At 45.8% G+C, this 23,470-nt stretch overlaps 1 protein-coding gene across 4 annotated transcripts in view; it reads left to right on the top strand.

Moving 5' to 3' along the window:
* Positions 1–23,470, top strand: part of ACAP3 (ArfGAP with coiled-coil, ankyrin repeat and PH domains 3) — a 137,287-nt gene that overhangs the window by 61,698 nt on the left and 52,119 nt on the right. For all 4 annotated transcript variants that reach the window (XM_077250124.1, XM_077250122.1, XM_077250123.1 and 1 more), the window contains exon 5: positions 15,489–15,547. In XM_077250124.1, coding sequence (XP_077106239.1) covers positions 15,489–15,547 — 59 coding nt within the window. The remainder of the gene's footprint in view (positions 1–15,488; positions 15,548–23,470) is intronic.

Below are 23,470 nucleotides of genomic sequence, written 5' to 3'. Positions count from 1 at the left end.
TGAAACACTCATCTCATTTGCCTTTTGAGACTAGATTATTCCAGGGATTGCTGCTCACATCTGCTCGCCCGGCTGGGTGTTGCATAATGTTGGTGACGGCGGCGCCAGATGTTACACCGCTCACAGACCAGGAAATGAGAGAGGATCATGTCACTGCTTTCCAATTTTTCACCCTAAATCAGACAACTCATATTTTATGGGGCCAAAGTTACTGACGGATATGTCCAAAGAGACTCCGGGTGATCATTATTTTAATGTTAGGGTTGTGACTCCGGGGAATGGCTGACCGGGGCGTGAACATGCGGTGTAATGAACGGGTGTGACGCCCGGCTTTATATAGTGCATGTAGCTGTTTCTTCTCACTGGATTCATCACACTCCCTGTTTTTAAGATTTGGAATATTTGATGATGTCTTGTGCCCCTAGGACTACAGCTAGGTACAAAACTTAGGTCTGTAGCGTTTGCGTCTTGTATTTTGAAAGTTTGCGCCATTTTCTGCAGGCTTGATCCGTGAACGCTGATCATTCATGGTAACGCTTGAGGTCGGATTGTCACCTTTTTTTACAGGAAGGGTTCGATGTTTTAACCCACTGGACCATCACATATATATGCTCCAATATTTTGTATTGGGCCAAAATTATTGGAACATTTATAGGATTTTAAGTCCTCATTCATATTGGATGAAAATTGGCCATACCTGATGGTTTCTGCAGGACTGACTGTCTTATATGGATGGTGGCCTCCTGGCTCCCACCAGACCAATGGGATCAGGCTCAGAAGTGTGAAAATTCAACTCCTGATAGCAGGGCTGTGAAGTCCGAGTCGTGGAGTCGGAGTTAGTTTTGGTTGGAGTCGAAGTCGGAGTTGGTACATTTCTACCGACTCCGACTCCAGCTTTAAAAAAAAAATGTATTAATATTTCATAATTGAACTTTCATATGAATTTTATAAATGTTACTCAAATATATATGTTCTATCAAACTATGAACAACAGTGATAAGCAGTTCTGCTGGAGATAGACATTTCTTACTTCTTGTGTGTCACTGTTCTCCACTGCCCTTATCTAATCTTATACTTGGTTAACCTCATGCTGCCCCAACCCCCCTACTTACAATGTATGAAACTGAAAGTGAAAATGTGTTGCAAATTCTTAGTAGTAAAGCTCCTCCTCTAGACTAGATGTTTACTAGGTGTGCGTCTTCCAAGCATCTCACAGCTGCTACTCAGAAGAGGAAGACTGTAAGAAGTATTATCCTTTCAACAAACTTTTCATCAGTTAACTGTGAGTACATGAGGAATAACAATATTACTGACCACTATATCAGTTGTACGACCTGGCAATAATTTTGTACAATTGTTTTTAGGAAAAACAATTGTCATTTGGATTGTGAATGCAGAATTAAAAACCTGAGAATGTCAAAGAAGCGTCACATTAAATCAGCTGTATTTGAACATTTCACCATCACTCAAGATAGAAAACATTATGTCTGTCAGTGTATGACAAATGAGCCAGACGAAAAACAAATGCTGTGAAGCCAAGATCAGTGCATATTCAGGCAAAGCTAAAAATGCTCCTACCAGAGCTTCTAATCTAAAGAGACATTTACAGCGCTTTCATCCAGAAGTACTGAAAGCAGTGTATGAGAAAGACTGCATCCAAACCAATGAACCAGTGCCCAGCTCTTCCAGCCAAACAAAGGAGCAGAGAACTTTGCAGCCATCAGTTGCAAGATATTTTGTCAGTGACAAAGTTACTGTGACAATGACAGTAGATACATTTAAAAAAAAACAGATCATAGAGCTTGTTGTAAAGGATAGTGTGCCTATTTCATTATTTTCACGACCAGCTTTTATGTGTCTGAATGGGGAAATGGCCCGCAAGCTTGGTGTTTCTCTAGAGAGAGAGAGAGTTAGAAAATTAGTAATCGAAGAAGCTTTTAAACAAAAGGAAGAACTTAAAAAAAACTCTCAAGGGATGCTTTCTGTTTCTTAAAATGGATGCCTGCACACGTCACAGAGTGAACTATTTTGCCATCAATGTCCGATTCGTTTGTGACAAAAATGAAATAGTTACCAAGACATTGGCAGTAAAAGACACCAAAGCTCATCACACCAGTGAGTTTCTCCAGGTCTTGGTGGAAAAGGTTCTGCAAGACTATGAACTTAAAAAAGAGCAAGTTATTTCTGTCATAACTGACAATGCTTCAAATATGATAAGTACTATTAAGCTAATGAATGAGAGTAATGATGGTGACCAGCAGCTAGAAGAACATTCTGGGTCCACAGACACAGAAATGTTTGAAATAGAGGAACACAGTATTGTAACTGAGGAGCAAACTGAAGTTGCTTCAGATGAACAGCAACATGATAGTTTAGATGATCTTGTTGAAACTGTGTCAATACATTCTTTCATTCATCACATGCGCTGTGTTGTGCATACGCTACAGCTGGCTATAAGAGACAGTCTGCAAGAAGGACATGCTGCTGCACTGATTGGCAAGGTGAGAAAATTGGCTACTGTTGCCAGAACCCCTAAAGTTGACTCAATTTTGAAGAGACGTGCTGGAAAAGGGGCAATTATTGATCAAGCCACACGATGGGGCAGTACTTACCGTATATACTCGAGTATAAGCGACCCGAGTATAAGCCGACCCCCCTAATTTTGCCACAAAAAACTGGGAAAACTTATTGACTCGAGTATAAGCCTAGGGTGGAAAATGCAGCAGCTACCGGTGAATTTCAAAATTAGAAATAGATACTCCATACCATTCATTATGGCCCCATAGATGCTCCACATAAAGCTGTGCCATATATAATGCTCTGCACCGTTCATTATGGCCCCATAGATGCTCCACATAAAGCTGTGCCATATATACAATGCTCTGCACCGTTGCCCCATAGATAGCTGTGCCATATATATAATGCTCTGCACCGTTGCCCCATAGCTGTGCCATATATACAATGCTCTGCACCGTTGCCCCATAGATAGCTGTGCCATATATATAATGCTCTGCACCGTTGCCCCATAGCTGTGCCATATAGTGCTCTGCACCATTGCCCCATAGCTGTGCCATATAGTGCTCTGCACCGTTGCCCCATAGCTCTGCCATATAGTGCTCTGCACAGTTGTCTCATAGCTCTGCCATATAGTGCTCTGCACCGTTGCCCCATAGCTGTGCCATATAGTGCTCTGCACCATTGCCCCATAGCTGTGCCATATAGTGCTCTGCACCGTTGCCCCATAGCTCTGCCATATAGTGCTCTGCACAGTTGTCTCATAGCTCTGCCATATAGTGCTCTGCACCGTTGCCCCATAGCTGTGCCATATAGTGCTCTGCACCGTTGCCCAATAGCTGTGCCATATAGTGCTCTGCACCGTTGCCCCATAGCTGTGCCATATAGTGCTCTGCACCGTTGCCCCATAGCTGTGCCATATAGTGCTCTGCACCGTTGCCCCATAGCTGTGCCATATAGTGCTCTGCACCGTTGCCCCATAGCTGTGCCATATAGTGCTCTGCACCGTTGCCCCATAGCTCTGCCATATAGTGCTCTGCACCGTTGCCCCATAGCTGTGCCATATAGTGCTCTGCACCGTTGCCCCATAGCTGTGCCATATAGTGCTCTGCACCGTTGCCCCATAGCTGTGCCATATAGTGCTCTGCACCGTTGCCCCATAGCTCTGCCATATAGTGCTCTGCACCGTTGCCCCATAGCTCTGCCATATAGTGCTCTGCACCATTGTCCCATAGATGCTCCACATAAATCTGTGCTGCTGCAATAAAAAAAAAAACACATACTCACCTGTCTTGCTTGCAGCTCCTCGGCGCCATCTTCCCGGCGTCTCTCCGCACTGACTGATCAGGCAGAGGGCGGCGCGCACACTATATGCGTCATCGCGCCCTCTGCCTGAACAGTCAGTGCGGAGAGACGCCGGGAAGATGGCGCGACGCCCGGCGTGTGGAACGAGGACAGGTGACTATGTAATACTTACCTGCTCCCGGCGTCCCGCTCCTTCCCCCTGCCTGTCTTCGGTGCCTCAGCCTCTTTCTCTATCAGCGGTCACCGGCACCGTCATTAGAGAAATGAATAGGCGGCTCCGCCCCTATGGGAGGTGGAGCCGCCTATTCATTTCTCTAATGAGCGGTCCCACGTGACCGCTCAGGGGAAGAGCTGCGGCACCCGGAGACCGTGGGACGTGCAGGGGGGGCGACAGGAGCCCCGGAAGCAGGTGAGTATATGACAGTGCTCACCCGCCGACCCCACCACCGATCATGACTCGGGTATAAGCCGAGGGGGCACTTTCAGCCCAAAAATTTGGGCTGAAAATCTCGGCTTATACTCGAGTATATACGGTACTTAATGATTCAGCGCTTGGTTGAACTGAAAACCTTTCTTGTAGACATGGCTAACCCTCAACTGATGCTAAATGAAAGTCAGTGGAATCAGGTGACTGAGCTGGAAAAATTGCTAGAGCACCCATTTACAGTGACTAAAAAATTACAAGCAGAGGACTTAACTCCAGGTATTTTCTTAAAGAAGTGGAAGAACCTGATGTTTCGCCTGTCCCAAAGAGGAGGGTTAATTGCAAGTGGCATTGCTACATCAATGAAACGGAGAGAGGAGCTACTATTACAAAATAACATTCTTTTGGCAGCTGTTTATGTAGACCCAATGCATCGGATTCTTCTAGATGATCAACAGCTAACTAAAGGAAAAGAAGCTCTGTTTGCAATAGCAGTAAGGATGAAAGGGTTGCTGAACAGTCAGGAGGAACAAGAAGAATTTATTCGTCCTGCCACATCTTCACCCTCATCAACTGATGAAGAATTTAATTTCGAAAAATATTTGGATCACAAGGACCGTGCAAAGCGTTCCCGCATAGAAGAAGAGTCATCCCCATCAAAAAACACAGCCAGTACATTTCAGCAGAATTTTTCATGTGCTTTGACCGTTCATCAAAAATAACAGTGCAACAAACGATTCCTCTGTATCCTGACATTGTCAGAGATGTTGCCCGAGTGGTTACTGCTTTGCCACCAACCCAAGTTAGTGTAGAGAGGTTGTTCTCTGCTCTCAAAATAATTAGATCAGATTTGAGGGCATCCATGAAGGAGGATCTGACAGAGGCAATACTTTTTCTGAGGACAAATTTATAGATTTCTTCTTATTAACTGCATAACAGTTTTTATTGCATATTTACTTACAAGAGTTTAGAAAAGTTTATAAAAGTTATTTGCTATATTCTAATTGTATTCTAATAAATATAGTTTTTGCTCTAAGTGGTCTGATTACTTCTATAATGGTGAGAAACTGAATAAGCACCGTGTTAATATTTTACAACAGTAAATTTATTGTTACGAATTTGCCATTTATGAAGGAGTCGGAGTCGGAACCTGATAAAATCCAGGAGTCGGAGTCGCAACTGTGGCTTACCGACTCCACGGCCCTGCCTGATAGTTTTATTCTCAAGGAACGTAAGGGAAGAGAAGACACTGCAAAATTAATCTGATAACTTTTGCATGCATGTCTATAGTGATGGTCATGAGGAATAACTCTTTCTATTGTGGGTCAACTGTAAAGGTCCCCCATTCAGATTAGATGAAATTTGGCCGAACACACGCATTTTGTTGGGACCAGCCAATCAGTTAATCTGTATGCGAGCCTCACAAATCTTCTCTGACAGTTGATGTCTAGAAGAAAAGGATCATGAAGTTGGAATTTCAACAGGCCTTCTTTTTTGTTTTCAGGGGAAATATGCTGCTGCCAGGGACTTTATCCTCTCACCCTATGGGAAAAAAAATTGGACCGTAAGGAGAGATTTCACATACTGCTCTCCAAAAGCAAAAATATGAATATCTCTGCAATGGCGTGACTTAACGCAAAACAGAAAAGAACTTCCCCTATTTGGGGTCCCTTTAAAGCATACATGTCAAGCTCTGGCCTGCATGGTGATTATATTTGGCCTGCAACACCATACGAAGGACTATGTGGTGCCATTATTCTGTCTGCAGGACCATGTGGGGCCCATTACACTGTGTAGAGGGCTGTATGAAGATCACAGTTGGGGCATCACCATACTTTGCCGGGGGTGTGGGGGTACAGTATACCGTGCGTGTGAAGTGTACTGTGGGGGGTATAATACTGTGTTTGGGGGGCACTTTTGTTGGCATCATAGTTTTATAGGGGCAATGAAAGGGGAGTCTAGGGGCTTCAATAGGAGGAAAATTACTTTGTAAAGGCTGAAAAGTTGTGAGAGATGATCTTTTGTGATCCCAATCGATATTAAGGGTATTTTTTGAATGAGGGACGGGACCCAATTAGAACTTCTACTATGGGACCCCATGACTTCTATGTATGCCCCTGCTCTTGAGGAAATACCCAGTGCTCCGGTTATGTGGTCTGTCTCTAAAGATTTATTAATTGAAATGTACCTTATTTGTGGGACAAACCCTTTCAGTTTGTTTCCATATTTGATGATAAAGAAAAACTACCTCAATTGTAGACATTTTTGTTTATAAATATCAAGGTTGGCCGGCGACTTTATCCAACTGTGTATGTGTATTTCAGTTTGACATTCCTGCTTTAAAGGATCTTTCCGATATATCGTCAATAACTTACAAATCAAAAAGTTCGAACTCTTGGTTTAGGTTATCGAGAACTAATTTGTTTAAATTTAAAAAATAAATTGATTTATCTATACAAACAATTCCATGATTCCTTGGAATTTGTAACTTCCTTCATGTTTTTTCTTTGGTTTGCTGCTTCTACAGCCGGAGCATTTTCCACACTGATAAAAGCTCTTGAATCGGTGCAGAAATTTATTATTATTGAGTTTTATTCTTGTTGTTTTAATTGCTTATTTTACTAATATTGTTTTTACCCTTAATGGTAGGAGCGATCATAATATTTTTTTTAAATATTAACTTTTCTAAAATTGACTCTGGGAGCATCAAGAAGATATTGTCCAACCATCCTATTATGTTGTTGACCAGTATTCTGCTCACCACCACCTTAAAAACGCCTAGTTTTAGTATTTTACTGAGTGATTATTGGCATTTGATCCGTAATGGTTAGAGGGGAATAAGAAACGGTTACCTACTTTATCCATTTGTCCTACATAATTGCTAGTTCCAGTTAATCGGGATCATACCCGTTACTTGTAAATTGTTCCTCTTTAAGAAATTAGATTTTGTAATTTAGTCTTGTATATTTAATACAATTATTGCGCAGTCTCATAAATTGTTATTTTGGGATATTGATCAACCAGGATGGGAGATGACAATTGGACATAGATATAAAACTATTAACATCTACTTCTTTACAAAGACTTTGAGTGGCTAATCTGTTACCTGTCACAAAAATTGTGAGATCCAGGAAATATGTATTTTACTATTCATCTGAGTGAACTTTAAAGAAAATTCATTAACATTAATTTCTTGGAAAAAGTTCAGTAGGGAAACCTTTGAACTTCTCCACGCAAAAAAATGTTATCGATAAAAAGATGCCATAAAACCAGGTTCTCCTACAATGTTCCCCTTCGCCTCCCAGCGACCCCAAATAGGCTGCATATCTAGGGGCAAATTTCGTCCCCATAGCGGTTCCCCATAACTGTAGATAGAAATTCTTATAATTCAAGAATTAATTATGCCCTAATATGAATTGGAAAGATTCAATAATGTACTCCGTTTGAGTATGTAGAATATCTTCTCTTCCCATGCTTTGTTTGCCCCGTTGCTGTGAGTGTGGAGAGTACATGTCATGGGACAGCGATGATTTCCTTTCATACTCTATCTTTCCCACTTGCACAGTTTTCCTATTGTTCTTGCATTTTGCTTTGGAACATTATGAGAGATATTTTTTTTCTATTCTGGACGAGCCCTTAAGGCTTTCATTTGATCAGAATTTGTACTTCAAAGTTACTGTCACCATGTTTACAGTGAGAACGTTACATCGCTGAGCCTTCTCTGTCCTCATTAATTAGTCATGTAACACTCTGTAAAGCCTATTATTTGCCACTTTTCTTCGTAATTAAAGGGATATTGTACTTTAAACACGACCTAGTTTAAAAACAGTCTGCGACTTCTGTAATGATTAATAGTATGGAAAGAAACATCCATGAGAAGTTAACTGTACTGATCCAAACACAGAAAGTCTTGGGTTGCATTTACACTTGTCAGTTATTGGTAATGAGCATTCCTAGGAACTAGTTTCCCGATAATCGTTCAGTGTAAACAGGCTGCCAATCATCCGATAAATGAGAAAACACTCATTCATCAGGTGAAATTATCTTTATGGTTGCTTAAAGAAGCATTCCCACTGAAATTTATATTCACTAATACTAATAAATTATGTATATAGTGTATTATAGGTGCATTAAAATGCTTAGCGATCGCCATCTTTCCTGGTTTATGCTCCTCATCTTTTTCCGATTTACCCCAATATAAGCTTATAAAACCTCAGAACAAAGCTCCATAGACTTGCATTGCGAAAGTGATTTATGGTTGACATATGAACCCTCTTGTGTGATCTAGCTAGTCTGATTTTGATGTTGCATGAACCAGAAGTGAACCGGAGGGGTGCTAGAGACCGGGGGAGACTTCGATTTTCTAAGTATAACGCACTTACACTACATCATATACCTATTTAGAAAGGATTAGGAGATAACATTTTTGTTGGACGTTCTTGTTTAAAAATCACTCATTAGAGCATCGTCCTCTATTAACAGTAATGTCCGCACTTGGCGGATGCTACTGGCTCCATAGCGGGCATGTGCAGGATCTACCTGCTATTGACATCCATCCATAAAATGGACCAGACCGATGCACAATCTGTTACATAGAAGTCTATCACAAGTTGTTTAATAGCCTGTTTACACACAGACTGCACTTCCATACACACAGATCAATCTGTGCGCACTCATGAAGAAGCTGCACTCTTCTGTACAGTCTTATGAGCGATTAGTAGGGATCTACTCACCTGGGTCCTTGCTGGTCTACAGCATCTTAAAAGGGGTATTGCATATGAAAAAAAGCCCTGCAGAAGATCAGTGATCATTGCAGTCCTGTTTTAGGAGTGGCTGCCATATTGATTGCTCATGCACAACCGTAAAGGGGTAACTTGACGCTCCATGGATGAAGAAGACCTTCACCTATGAGCTATAATTTTTAATATTGGTCTTATTTGGCCTGAGTGACTTTTTTGGTCCTCTACATATGTGCCGATTTTGTCAAAAACCATCAGATGAAGTTATGGGAGATAAGGATGGAAGGTTTGGGATTTAAGCTCCTGATCTCAGATTAGACAATGCCTGAGGAATCGAGGAAAAAAAGACATGATCGCTCGTGTATGGGGAGAAATAACTTTGGGCCTAAATAGTGTTGAGCCTACAGTTATCAAAGGTGTTCACGGGCCTTTAGGCTTCAGGGCCTACATCCACTACACTGCCTATAGTTACGTGCCTCTCATCTGCCATGGAAAGCCTCATGATGACTGCATTATTATAAATAGAGAATGTACGTGCCCTATATATGTAATATATATGTACCAAATAGAGCTGGACTTCCTACTGCAATGTAATAGAATGAGAGAAAAAAATGGATTTAGCCGGCATCTCGATATAATCTCTCCATCCTCAGAATAGCACGAGCTGACGGCCAAGTCCCCAGCTCTCGGTGATTGTAAAGAGCTCCAATCCTCATCTCGCTGCGTCAAAAGCGGCAGATCCCGAGGTTTAGAGGTGGGAGGCAGCGGAAGGTCAGACAGCAAATCCCATCTAATTTCCTGATGACTTAATGTAAAGGGTTTAGCGATAGACAGCAGGCCGGGAGTGGTGGGGGCATGCCTGGGGAAGAGCTGCCACACAGGAAACATTTGGATATGAAATAAGCATCCACTGCACTCTTCCTTAGAGCTATTAACGGGAAAGGGGTCTTCCCTCATCCTGTCTCTGAAGGCATGATTAATGCAAAAGTGCTGGAGCGGTGGAGGAGGAGGACTGATGGCAGCAGAGTCGTCTACTTCTCACCTAAAATGCCGTCCTACCTTGTTGACTAGCGTACAGATTCCCTAACAGTAGAAATGAGGGCAGATAATCACACGTCAGTGCATTGTAGATTGCATGGATTTGTAGCATTCGGCATGGCTTGGTTTGCCTGAGGGTTTTCACGGAACTGTCTTATATTGTTTCAGTGGAGGATTACACCTGTGGGTCTGTCCAGGACATGTGCGCTGACATAGTTAGGTTAGTCTAGTAATCACAAGATTTGGATCACCAGATGGATCCATAATATTGATGTCGCACGTCTAAGTTTGGATCATTATGATTGTTTCCGACTTTTGGATGGGAGAATAGTGGACATTTGCCATAACCTTTAAAACCATCTTTATTTGGTCGGTCCCAATTATGCTGCTAAATAAGCTCTGCCCCATCGAGGTAGGACCCTAAAAGACCTCTGATAGTTCTGTCACTGTGACCTAAATATTAGTAGATCCTTTTATAGGGAAGCGATAATCAGAAAATTACCTTTTTTGTTTAATCCGTTTTGTGTTCCTTTTATTTTAGATTTTTTTTTTTTTATTTAAGGATTTTTTATTTCATATATCTATAGATCAAAATCACGCTGGCCCCAGGGGCTGTTTTAGATTGTTTAGGCTGTTTTAATTCTTGGCCTTTCAGGAAGAGTTTTCAGCTGTTTCCTTATCACTAAAGTTATAGTTATCTGCACACACTGTTTTTTTTTTTTTAAGGAGTCTCTGGAGCAGATACACTTCCTATCCATTTCTATTGCTAAACCACTTGCTGTTTATTTGTTCTGTTTTTTTTTGTTTTGTTTTGTTTTTTTCTGCCCCCCCCCCCCCCCCCCCCCAGGTTTTGAAATATACCTGGGGGGGAGCAGAAAAAGTGCATGTCACTACATTGATTCGGCTCTTTATGGATCCACTCTAAACTAGGCACTGTCCAATCAGACGGCTGCTAGGAAAGAAAATTGCTTCAAAAATGGAAGAAAAACTCCCTAGAGAAGGAACGTTTCCTGAAGCGGTTTCCATGGGAAAACTTTTCTTTGAATGCCTAAAAAACCCCTCCATCGGCACATAGCCTGTCAACGACATGTAACCCCTCTATACACCGTTGATAAACAGGATCCACCAGTACCAATAGGCGTTGTCACAGCTCACCTCCTCCGCCTCCCTTCGCAGTAACCTGTGCACACACTCATTAGATGCTTCAACACAAAGATAAGGCCTGGGTCTGTCATTGTGAATAATGTGCATGTGGTGTTTTATGTCTTGCAAGTAGCGAAGCGCGGCGCTCATGGACCAAACTTGTTTTCCAGCACATCTCACAGATGCTTGATTGGATCGAGATCTGTGTAAATTGGAGACAAGTCTTCATCTTAAATTCCTTGTCATGTTCTTCAACACGTTCCTGGACTATTTATTTTTGCAACGCTGGCAGGGACATTGTTCTGCTAAAAGGGTCAACGTTAGAGATGACTGCTGCCATAGAGGGTGGCATTTGGTCTGTGCAATGTTTAGGTAGGTGGAATGTGACATGACAACATCCACATAAATGCTACGACCAACCATGGCCAGAGCATCACACTGCTCCTCCAGCTTGCCTTCTTCACGTCCATCCTGGCACCATCTTTTTCCCTGGTAAGCGATGTACATGTACCCGGCTGTCCACACGCGATAAAATAGCACATGAATAATCAGACTGAGCCAACTTCTTACATTGACCTGTTATGATGGTCATCATTGGCGGACTGTGGGGTCAGGATGGAAATTGACCTTCTGATGTGACACGGTAAGTTGCTTTGTACCGTATGTTCACACACCTTTCTATCATAGTAGTACCTTTTCCATCAATTTGTGCTACGGTCTTCCTTCTCCGCTCTGATCCATGAACCTTGGGCATTGCTGACCCTGTGGCCTTTATTTGGCCCAATTTTGGTAGGTCCTGTATCAGGGAACCCACCACAAGACCTGTCCCAGTCTCCAGCCATCACAGTATAACCCTTTTGCTCAGATCCTTGCTTACGCTTGCCCATTTTTCCTGCTTCCAACACACGAACGTCACGAACTGACTGTTCACTTGCTACCAGATTTATCTCGCCCCTTGTTAGGTGCCATTGTCACAAGATAATAATGTCCAAATGGAAACATCCAGATCCAACACCAATTGGTTAGAAATGCAAAAAAAAGCGATTTAACATCTTTAAAAATCCAGTATAGACCTAATTCACCGACGCGTTTCGATTCTTAATCGTAGATAAATATAATGAAGAACATCACCGGTCATTGGTTTTAATGTTCTGTCTGATTAGTGTATATGTGGCCCAGATTGCCCCTTTATAGCCACGGTTGCCCTGCTCAGTAATGTTTGCTCTGCCCTCCCAAGTTCACATGTTTTCCGTCACGTAGTGATTTGTCAGCAATTTATATAATTGATCCCCTATTTTCCGCCGGCAGTAGTAGGACGCATGTACACGCAGCAATCCTGTGCCGTGACGCCTACAGTCTTGTAGTGCTGCTCGACTACTGCCCTCATGATCCATCGCTCACCTATCATTGTTACATAAAATAAGAGGCGCACAAGGCGGCCTCCTCGCATCACTCCGGGACATTACTCAGAATTGCTGCTCTTTAGCTAGCGTGTATTCATGGCTGGACTCTGTTCTCGAGGATGAATCAGTAATGAGTCAATCGCTCAAAATTCAAAGCATCTGACGGCGCTGGCGTACGGGTTGGTTTGCATATGAATGTCTTTGAAGTTAGAAAAAATACATGAGTCCAATGTGAGCGTCCAACAACATGTTGGATTGATAGAGAGGAGGTAGCAGAGCGGGATTTGCCATTAGACTGGTTATTTTGTGCATTTGGAGGATATTAGATAAAAAGTTTCTTTTTTTTACTCAATGGCCCCCTATGGTGGATAATTGCGAAAAGCCATAAAAGTAAGAAACATGATTTGCCTGCTAGCGGTTGCAACATTGATTTCTACAACGCAGTTTGCTTTTTTTTTTTTATTTGGGGTGGGGGGGTACCATGTCTAAGAAAATCCATAAACTCAGAGTTATCTCTGCAAACTATAGATAGGCTTATTTTGATGATTGTTTGCCCCCTGTAGGTAGCCAAATGTCGCACTTGATTATCTCTGTGTGACCAAACCTGGTCAAATTTCTCTAATCCTCGTGAAGTTCTCTAATCCTCGTGAAGTTCCCTAATCCTCGTGAAGTTCCCTAATCCTCGTGAAGTTCCCTAATCCTCGTGAAGTTCCCTAATCCTCGTGAAGTTCCCTAATCCCCGTGAAGTTCTCTAATCCCCGTGAAGTTCTCTAATCCCCGTGAAGTTCTCTAATCCCCGTGAAGTTCTCTAATCCCCGTGAAGTTCTCTAATCCCCGTGAAGTTCTCTAATCCTCGCGACGTTCTCTAATCCTCGCGACGTTCTCTAATCCTCGCGACTTTCTCTAATCCTCGCGACGTTCTCTAATCCTCGCGACGTTCTCTAATCCTCGTGACATTCTCTAATCCTCGCTGCAAGCTGTTAGTAGACATTTTGTACCCTTTAATTGTGGAACTGAGGTCTCCTATGTCGTTGTCACGTTATAGCCAAACTCTTATATCACTTTACGCCTTTAAATGCACGCCGGGGGCCACCTCTGGCAATGTCTCATTGCTCCAAGATCCACTTGTGTGATCTAGGAAGTTTTTGATATGATTCAGAATTTGGAAGTGTGTGTCCTACTTGATAATGCTATACTAGTGAACATTAAAGGAACAGCCGCTTGCCTGCTGAGGTTGTGCAGGTACGGCACAACTCCTGGTACGCCTTGTATGAAAAACCAATGCGTGCAGCCAATGCGGTTGCTGTGGGCTAGTCCGAGTTCCTACAGAGCGTAATTAGGGCAAAAAGATCCTAATGATACGATCTCCCAAAGAGGGGGAAAAAGTCTCCAAGATGGATGAAAAATTATTAAAACCTTGTTAAAAATCACAACACGTTTCGACACGGTCGAAGCTTCTTCAGGTGTCTCAGCTCACCAAAATGCATTATGGTTTTAATAATTTTTCATCCAACTTGCCGACTTTGTGTGTGTATATATATATATATATATATATATATATATATATATATATATATATATATATATATATATATATATATATATATAGAGAGAGAGAGATAGAGATAGAGATAGATAGATAGATAGATATTCCTTTTCCCTTTGGGAGTGCCAGTCTCCTGAATCTTCTTACCTTTGAACTTTGAGAACGGAAAAAGGGACATGGAGTGCATCTTGCGAAACTAAGCAACAGTCTATACTCTGACCAGTTTATTTGTATCCACACTGAAATGGAAAGCTGCCCATGTTTTTATTTGTACACTTTTAACCCCAAATATAAGATAAAGAAGATGGATGAGCGTTCTTGGGATTTTTCTATAGTAAACCTGCACGTGTTGCGCTCAATTATGCTGTCACTTGTGACTAATTTGCCATTGTTTACATACCGCATGTCACTACAAAGTGCAGCCCACGTGTGGGTGACAGCGCCTTCTGTTTCAATGTCTGAACGCCTGCTGCCCTCTGCTGGATTGGTTTAATATTGCATTGTCCTCCCAGGTCCCTTAATACATACAGTAATTTACACTGTCACTATGATGTAGAATTAAAGCATATCTTCTTAAAGTGACATGTCAGCATGCTATAACTCCCCAATAAGTTACATGTCTAAGGTGAATTCGTATCTCCTCTGAATATACTTTCTTCCATTGCCTGCTTGCAACAAGTTCTTTAAAATTCTACTTTTCGTTGTTTTATGATTCGTGGACAGCAGGTGCATCTATTGTGGCTGGCATTAAAGGGGTTTTATGAAATGTTGATATTAATGCCCCTCCTTTGTGTGGGTCTAAGCCCCAGAACCTCCAACAATCAGCGGATTTAAAGGTACCGCAGAACATCAGGAGTGGAACAGCGCCATGATTGTGTAGTGGTCATGAGTGGTACTGCAAGCTCTGTACCACTGTGTTATGGATGTCCTGTACTAAGTGCACATTGTATTTTATATATAGTCCTGCAATAAGCGTAATGAATATAGAACTCTTAGTGGAAGGCCCTGAATCATCCTCTTCTCTCACTGGATGGTTTACCAAAGTGGATTTATATGGTTGACACCAGTAAAAATCAGCTGTTTGGTGTCCAGAGCCAGACCCCACGCCATGGGGAGATGTTTGCGTTGGATAAAAATAGCAATTTATCGTATGAACTACATTGTTACTAGTGTTTGTTACCATTGACCTATTTCTATTCACACTGACGGCGTTATATATGTTCTTGTATGTTGTCTCTTTTGCTCTTTCAGACCAGGTATTGTTCTTGTACTTTGAGCTGATCTTCTATGTATATTGTGACCGCTGTCTTCCTGTATGTGGTCACCCGTAGGAGTGATTAATACCACGCACATAACCCCGCACTGTTCTCTTTCAGATCCTTTTCGATCAGGCACAGCGGTCCGTGCGACAGCAGCTCCACACCTTTGTGAAAGAGTGAGTCCATTAAATGTTTCATTATATCATAGCAAACTGCCGCTATCGACAGGATCGTCGGACAGTCTAATCTGTATAGATACCATACAGATGATGTCAGGGGGGTTAAGGATCCACCATGTCAGATTTCGGACTGACAATCCTTTTTGTTCTCTAAGAGATAATTCACCGCTTGAGATGTCACTCATAGAGAACACAGTAGTACTCAGCAGAACGAGCATTCCTGTGTATGGGATAGTCGGGCGAGATAGCGGTCACAATTACCTTTGTTCGGCTGGCAGCTATCTAATGGGGAGGGGGGCTTTAAGCAAAATAATAATGGTTAACCCGCCTGCCCACGATTTTGCAAATTTTCCCACCAACAAAGAATGGAGAGGTCTGTAACTTTTATTGTACTGTAGATACGCCACCTGTGAGACCGAATCTAAAAATAAAATCCAGAAAATCGCACTGTATGATTTTTACATAATTTGCATTTGATTGCATGAAATAAGTATTTCCTCGTTGACCAACCAGCAAGAATTCTGGCTCTCACAGACCTGTTAGTTTTTCCTATAAGAAGCCTCCTTCTCTGTACTCATTACTTGTATTGATTGCACCTGTATGACCTCGTTACCTGTATAAAAGACACCTGTCCACACAATCAATCACTCCAACCTCTCCACCATGGCCAAGACCAAAGAGCTGTCTAAGGACACCAGAGACAAAATTGTAGACCTGCACAAGGCTGGGATGGGCTTCAGGACAAGAGGCAAGCAGCTTGGTGAGAAGGCAACAACTGTTGGTGTAATTATTAGAAAATGGAAGATATACTAGATGACTGTCAGTCTTCCTCAGTCTTCGGCTCCATGCAAGATCTTGTCTCATGGAGTAAGGATGATTCTGAGAAAGATCAGGAATCAGCCCAGAACTACATGGGAGGACCTGGTCAATGACCTGAAGAGAGCTGGGACCACAGTCTACAACATTACTGTTAGTAACAAACAACACTGTCATGGATTAAAATCCTGCAGGGCACTCAAGGTCTCCCGGCTCACACCAGAACATGTCCAGGCCCGTTTCAAGTTCACTAATGACCATCTAGATGATCCAGATGAGGCATGGGAGAAGGTCATGTGGTCAGATGAAACAAAAATAGATTTTTTTTTTAAATCGACTACACTCGCCGTGTTTGGAGGAGGAAGGATGAGTACAACCCCAAGAACACCATCCCAACCGTGAAGCATGGTGGGGGAAACGTCATGCTTTGCTTGTGCTTGTCTGCAAAGAGGACAGGATGACTGCACCGTATTAAAGGGAGGATGGATGGGGTCATGTATTGCGAGATTTTGGCCAATAACCGCCTTCCCTCAGTAAGAGCATTGAAGATGGGTCTTCCAGCATGACAATGATCCAAAACACAGCCAGGGCAACTAAGGATGGCTCCGTAAAAAGCATTTCCAAGGACCTGGAGTGGCCTAGGCTCCGCCCAAAGATTTTCTATTGGGATCAAGTCTGGACGGAGCTGAAACTCAATGTTGCTCAGTGACAGCCCCGAAACCTGAAAGATCTGTAAGGAGGAGTGGGGCAAAATCCCTGCTGTAGTGTGTGCAAACTTGGTCAAGAACTACAGGAAATGTCTGACCTCTGTAATTGCAAAAAAAGGTTTCTGTACCAAATATTAAGTTCTGTTTTTCTATTGTATCAGATACTTATTTCATGCAATAAATGCAAATTATATAAAAACCATACAATGTGATTTTCTGGGTTTTATATTTAGATTCTGTCTCTCACAGGTGAAGTGTACCTATGATAAATATTCCAGCCCTCTCCATTCTATGTTGATGGGAAAACTTGCAAAATTGTCAGTGCATGAAATACTTATTTCCCCCGCTGTATATTACAGTAGCAGTGTGCTCCTGTACAGAGGGGCTGGGCAGATTGGATATTCTGTCTATCCGCTAGGATACAGGGTGATCGCCATTGCTTTACAGTTTTGAATAATTTTGTGAACGGGAAGCTTCATTTTGGAGAAAGCACTTAATCCCCCTTGGGGTGCCCTCGCTGTGGGGCTCCTGCAGTACGGGTAGAGGCAGTCTCTGCCGCAGCTGCACGATGGATGTATGTAGGCCACAGAGCAGCGCCATCGCTAGCAGGCGGAGGGAGACAGTTTCCATAGTAACAGGTAATTAAGTGGGAATCTGTCAGAAGCAGAAGCTCTGTGTTTATGGGGGAGGGGGGCTGAAACTCTCCTGACGGCTTCCATGCTTACTTTTCTCCCTTCCTTCCTTTTGCGCCTTTTCCAGTCTGACGTGTCCATAGTTTACACTGGAGCAGAGCAGAGTATACAAGATGTCAGTCTGTACGTGGGGAAATGTATGGACCTGCAAGAACAGGCTGGATAGAAATAGCACGACTTGGACCCCTCTGGGTTTTCAAGGTCATCAGGTCATGTTTTGGGGTCAATACACACTTTGTAATGAATCGGTGCAAATAACTGAGATCCAGGATGGGGATAGGATGCAGCGATTGCCCAGATGCATCATGGCAGCTTCTTGTGATTTTACAATGCTGCTGTGATAGATGGAGAAGCCATCGCCTTTTTTTGGGGGGGGGGGGGGGAGGAAGGGGTTCGTCCCTATAGAGCAGGGAAGCTATTATGGTTGGACCTTTGTGGCAGTTTCATTACCGGTACATTGAGATCAAACCCTTGTATAATCTCGTTTATATTGTCGCCGTTAACCTGCTCATTTTCTTAAAAAAATAAATAAAATAACGTAATGAGAAAATTCTAAAAATCTAAAAAAAAAATCTGTTTACCTGCAGCCACCACCAGGTGGAGCTCAGGAGCCTTTCGCACTCAGTAGTATTGGTCAGTACAATGAATAAGCATTTAGCTCCCCCTAGTGGTTGCCATAGGCAGATAGAATAATATTCTTTTTAAGCACTAAAAAAGCCCCTAAAAAGGTGTCCACATATTTTAAACACTTAAAATAAGTTTTGCATTTGAGTTTCATAAAAAAAATGAGGCATTGTTTGTATTTTATTGATATTTTGTTTCCTTGCACCTTACTGGCTGCAGAAGGAGTTTACTAGGAATCGATCAGTGAGCTCGTTTTCTGGCTAAGTTCACACAACCATATATTTAGTCCAAGTGCTGCCTGTCATAAAAAAAAAAAATGACCTCATACGACTAAATTATTCAATTTGGCTGACTTTACGTGTGAAAAAATCTGAATATCTGATGTGACTTGCCTATTTAAGTCAATGGGTGCACCTCCCAAAAAAAATTTGAATTCCATATGAATCGATCATATAGCATTCGACTTTTATCAATGAATTGCAATTCTTTAATTATTGGATATTTTATTTGCTGATGTATAAAAGCACATGCAAGTGCTAACAATTGAGATTAAAATAATCAGGTTTTTTTTGTGTGTTTTTTTCTTTATACGCTCCTGTGATCTTACCCTTATGGTGAGTTTGGAAATCATTTAGGCTATGTGCACACGTTGCAGATTAGGCGTAGGAATTTCTGGTGCGGATTCTGCCTCTCCTGGCAGAAAATGCACCTGCGGTTTTTTTGTGCGGTTCCGCAGCATTTTTTTTGTGCGTTTTTGCTGCGGTTTTCTTGCGGATTTGCTGCGGTTTTTACCCCTGCGGATTTCTATAATGGAATGGGTACAAAAACGCTGCAGATTCACAAAAAAGAAGTGACATGCTACTTCTTTTAAACCGCAGCGTTTCCGCAGCGGATTTTCCGCAAAGTGTGCACATCATTTTTTTTTTTCATTGATTTACATTATACTGTAAATCACTTGCGGATCTGCAGCGTTTCTGTACCTCAAAAAACGCTGCGGATCCGCAACGTGTGCACATACCCTTATCTGTGTTTTCCTGTGAGCTCCTCATTGCTGATTTTATCACCATCTATATATATGAGGCATCGTGATTACTCGCTAATCCCGCCCCTGCACAGTAGCTCCGCCCCCACCACATTACCACACACAATCCCGCCCCCCATCACCACACATAATCCTGCCCGCCCACCACATCACCACACATGATCTCGCCCCCCCACCCCATCACAACACATAATCTCGCCCCCCCACCCCATTACCACACATAATCCCGCCCCCCACCCCATCACCACACATAATCCCGCCCCCCCACCCCATCACCACACATAATCCCGCCCCCCCACCCCATCACCACACATAATCCCACCCCCCCACCCCATCACCACACATAATCCCGCCCCCCCACCCCATCACCACACATAATCCCGCCCCCCCACCCCATCACCACACATAATCCCGCCCCCCCACCCCATCACCACACATAATCCCGCCCCCCCACCCCATCACCACACATAATCCCGCCCCCCCACCCCATCACCACACATAATCTCGCCCCCCCACCCCATCACCACACATAATCCCGCCCCCCCACCCCATCACCACACATAATCCCGCCCCCCCACCCCATCACCACACATAATCCCGCCCCCCCACCCCATCACCACACATAATCCCGCCCCCCCACCCCATCACCACACATAATCTCGCCCCCCCACCCCATTACCACACATAATCCCGCCCCCCACCCCATCACCACACACAATCCCGCCCCCCCACCCCATCACCACACACAATCCCGCCCCCCCACCCCATCACCACACACAATCCCGCCCCCCCACCCCATCACCACACACAAAAACCCCGCCCCCCCACCCCATCACCACACACAAAAACCCCGCCCCCCCACCCCATCACCACACATAACCCCGCCCCCCCACCCCATCACCACACATAATCCCGCCCCCCCACCCCATCACCACACACAATCCCGCCCCCCCACCCCATCACCACACATAATCTCGCCCCCCACCCCATCACCACACATAATCCCGCCCCCCCACCCCATCACCACACATAATCCCGCCCCCCCACCCCATCACCACACATAATCCCGCCCCCCCACCCCATCACCACACATAATCCCGCCCCCCCACCCCATCACCACACATAATCCCGCCCCATCACCACACATAATCCCGCCCCCCACCCCAACACCACACACAATCCCGCCCCCCACCCCATCACCACACACAATCCCGCCCCCCCACCCCATCACCACACACAATCCCGCCCCCCCACCCCATCACCACACACAATCCCGCCCCCCCACCCCATCACCACACACAATCCCGCCCCCCCACCCCATCACCACACATAATCCCGCCCCCCACCCCATCACCACACAATCCCGCCCCATCACCACACAATCCCGCCCCCCCACCCCATCACCACACAATCCCGCCCCATCACCACACATAATCCCGCCACCCACCCCATCACCACACATAATACCGCCCCACCACCCCATCACCACACAATCCCGCCCCATCACCACACATAATCCCGCCCCCCCACCCATCACCACACATAATCCCGCCCCCCACCCCATCACCACACATAATCCCGCCCCCCACCCCGTCACCACACAATCCCGCCCCCCGTCACCACACACATTACTGCCCCCCCACCCCGTCACCACACACAATCCCGCCCCCCCACCCCATTACCACACATAATCCCGCCCCTCCACCCCATTACCACACATAATCCCGCCCCCCCACCCCATTACCACACATAATCCCGCCCCCCCACCCCATTACCACACATAATCCCGCCCCCCCACCCCATTACCACACACAATCCCGCCCCCCCACCCCATTACCACACATAATCCCGCCCTCCCACCCCATTACCACACATAATCCCGCCCTCCCACCCCATTACCACACATAATCCCGCCCCCCCACCCCATTACCACACAATCCCGCCCCCCCACCCCATTACCACACATAATCCCGCCCCCCCACCCCATTACCACACATAATCCCGCCCCCCCACCCCATTACCACACATAATCCCGCCCCCCCACCCCATTACCACACATAATCCCGCCCCCCCACCCCATTACCACACATAATCCCGCCCCCCCACCCCATTACCACACATAATCCCGCCCCCCCACCCCATTACCACACATAATCCCGCCACCCACCCCATCACCACACATAATACCGCCCCACCACCCCATCACCACACAATCCCGCCCCATCACCACACATAATCCCGCCCCCCCACCCATCACCACACATAATCCCGCCCCCCACCCCATCACCACACATAATCCCGCCCCCCACCCCATCACCACACATAATCCCGCCCCCCCACCCCATCACCACACATAATCCCACCCCCCCACCCCATCACCACACATAATCCCGCCCCCCCACCCCATCACCACACATAATCCCGCCCCCCCACCCCATCACCACACATAATCCCGCCCCCCCACCCCATCACCACACATAATCCCGCCCCCCCACCCCATCACCACACATAATCTCGCCCCCCCACCCCATCACCACACATAATCCCGCCCCCCCACCCCATCACCACACATAATCCCGCCCCCCCACCCCATCACCACACATAATCCCGCCCCCCCACCCCATCACCACACATAATCCCGCCCCCCCACCCCATCACCACACATAATCTCGCCCCCCCACCCCATTACCACACATAATCCCGCCCCCCACCCCATCACCACACACAATCCCGCCCCCCCACCCCATCACCACACACAATCCCGCCCCCCCACCCCATCACCACACACAAAAACCCCGCCCCCCCACCCCATCACCACACATAATCCCGCCCCCCCACCCCATCACCACACACAATCCCGCCCCCCCACCCCATCACCACACATAATCTCGCCCCCCACCCCATCACCACACATAATCCCGCCCCCCCACCCCATCACCACACATAATCCCGCCCCCCCACCCCATCACCACACATAATCCCGCCCCCCCACCCCATCACCACACATAATCCCGCCCCCCCACCCCATCACCACACATAATCCCGCCCCATCACCACACATAATCCCGCCCCCCACCCCAACACCACACACAATCCCGCCCCCCACCCCATCACCACACACAATCCCGCCCCCCCACCCCATCACCACACACAATCCCGCCCCCCCACCCCATCACCACACACAATCCCGCCCCCCCACCCCATCACCACACACAATCCCGCCCCCCCACCCCATCACCACACATAATCCCGCCCCCCACCCCATCACCACACAATCCCGCCCCATCACCACACAATCCCGCCCCCCCACCCCATCACCACACAATCCCGCCCCATCACCACACATAATCCCGCCACCCACCCCATCACCACACATAATACCGCCCCACCACCCCATCACCACACAATCCCGCCCCATCACCACACATAATCCCGCCCCCCCACCCATCACCACACATAATCCCGCCCCCCACCCCATCACCACACATAATCCCGCCCCCCACCCCGTCACCACACAATCCCGCCCCCCGTCACCACACACATTACTGCCCCCCCACCCCGTCACCACACACAATCCCGCCCCCCCACCCCATTACCACACATAATCCCGCCCCTCCACCCCATTACCACACATAATCCCGCCCCCCCACCCCATTACCACACATAATCCCGCCCCCCCACCCCATTACCACACATAATCCCGCCCCCCCACCCCATTACCACACACAATCCCGCCCCCCCACCCCATTACCACACATAATCCCGCCCTCCCACCCCATTACCACACATAATCCCGCCCTCCCACCCCATTACCACACATAATCCCGCCCCCCCACCCCATTACCACACAATCCCGCCCCCCCACCCCATTACCACACATAATCCCGCCCCCCCACCCCATTACCACACATAATCCCGCCCCCCCACCCCATTACCACACATAATCCCGCCCCCCCACCCCATTACCACACATAATCCCGCCCCCCCACCCCATTACCACACATAATCCCGTCCCCCCACCCCATTACCACACATAATC

This window comes from Ranitomeya variabilis, chromosome 4 (genome assembly GCF_051348905.1).
Source record: "Ranitomeya variabilis isolate aRanVar5 chromosome 4, aRanVar5.hap1, whole genome shotgun sequence".
Taxonomy (NCBI): domain Eukaryota; kingdom Metazoa; phylum Chordata; class Amphibia; order Anura; family Dendrobatidae; genus Ranitomeya; species Ranitomeya variabilis.
This window is presented reverse-complemented; position numbering and strand designations above follow the sequence as displayed.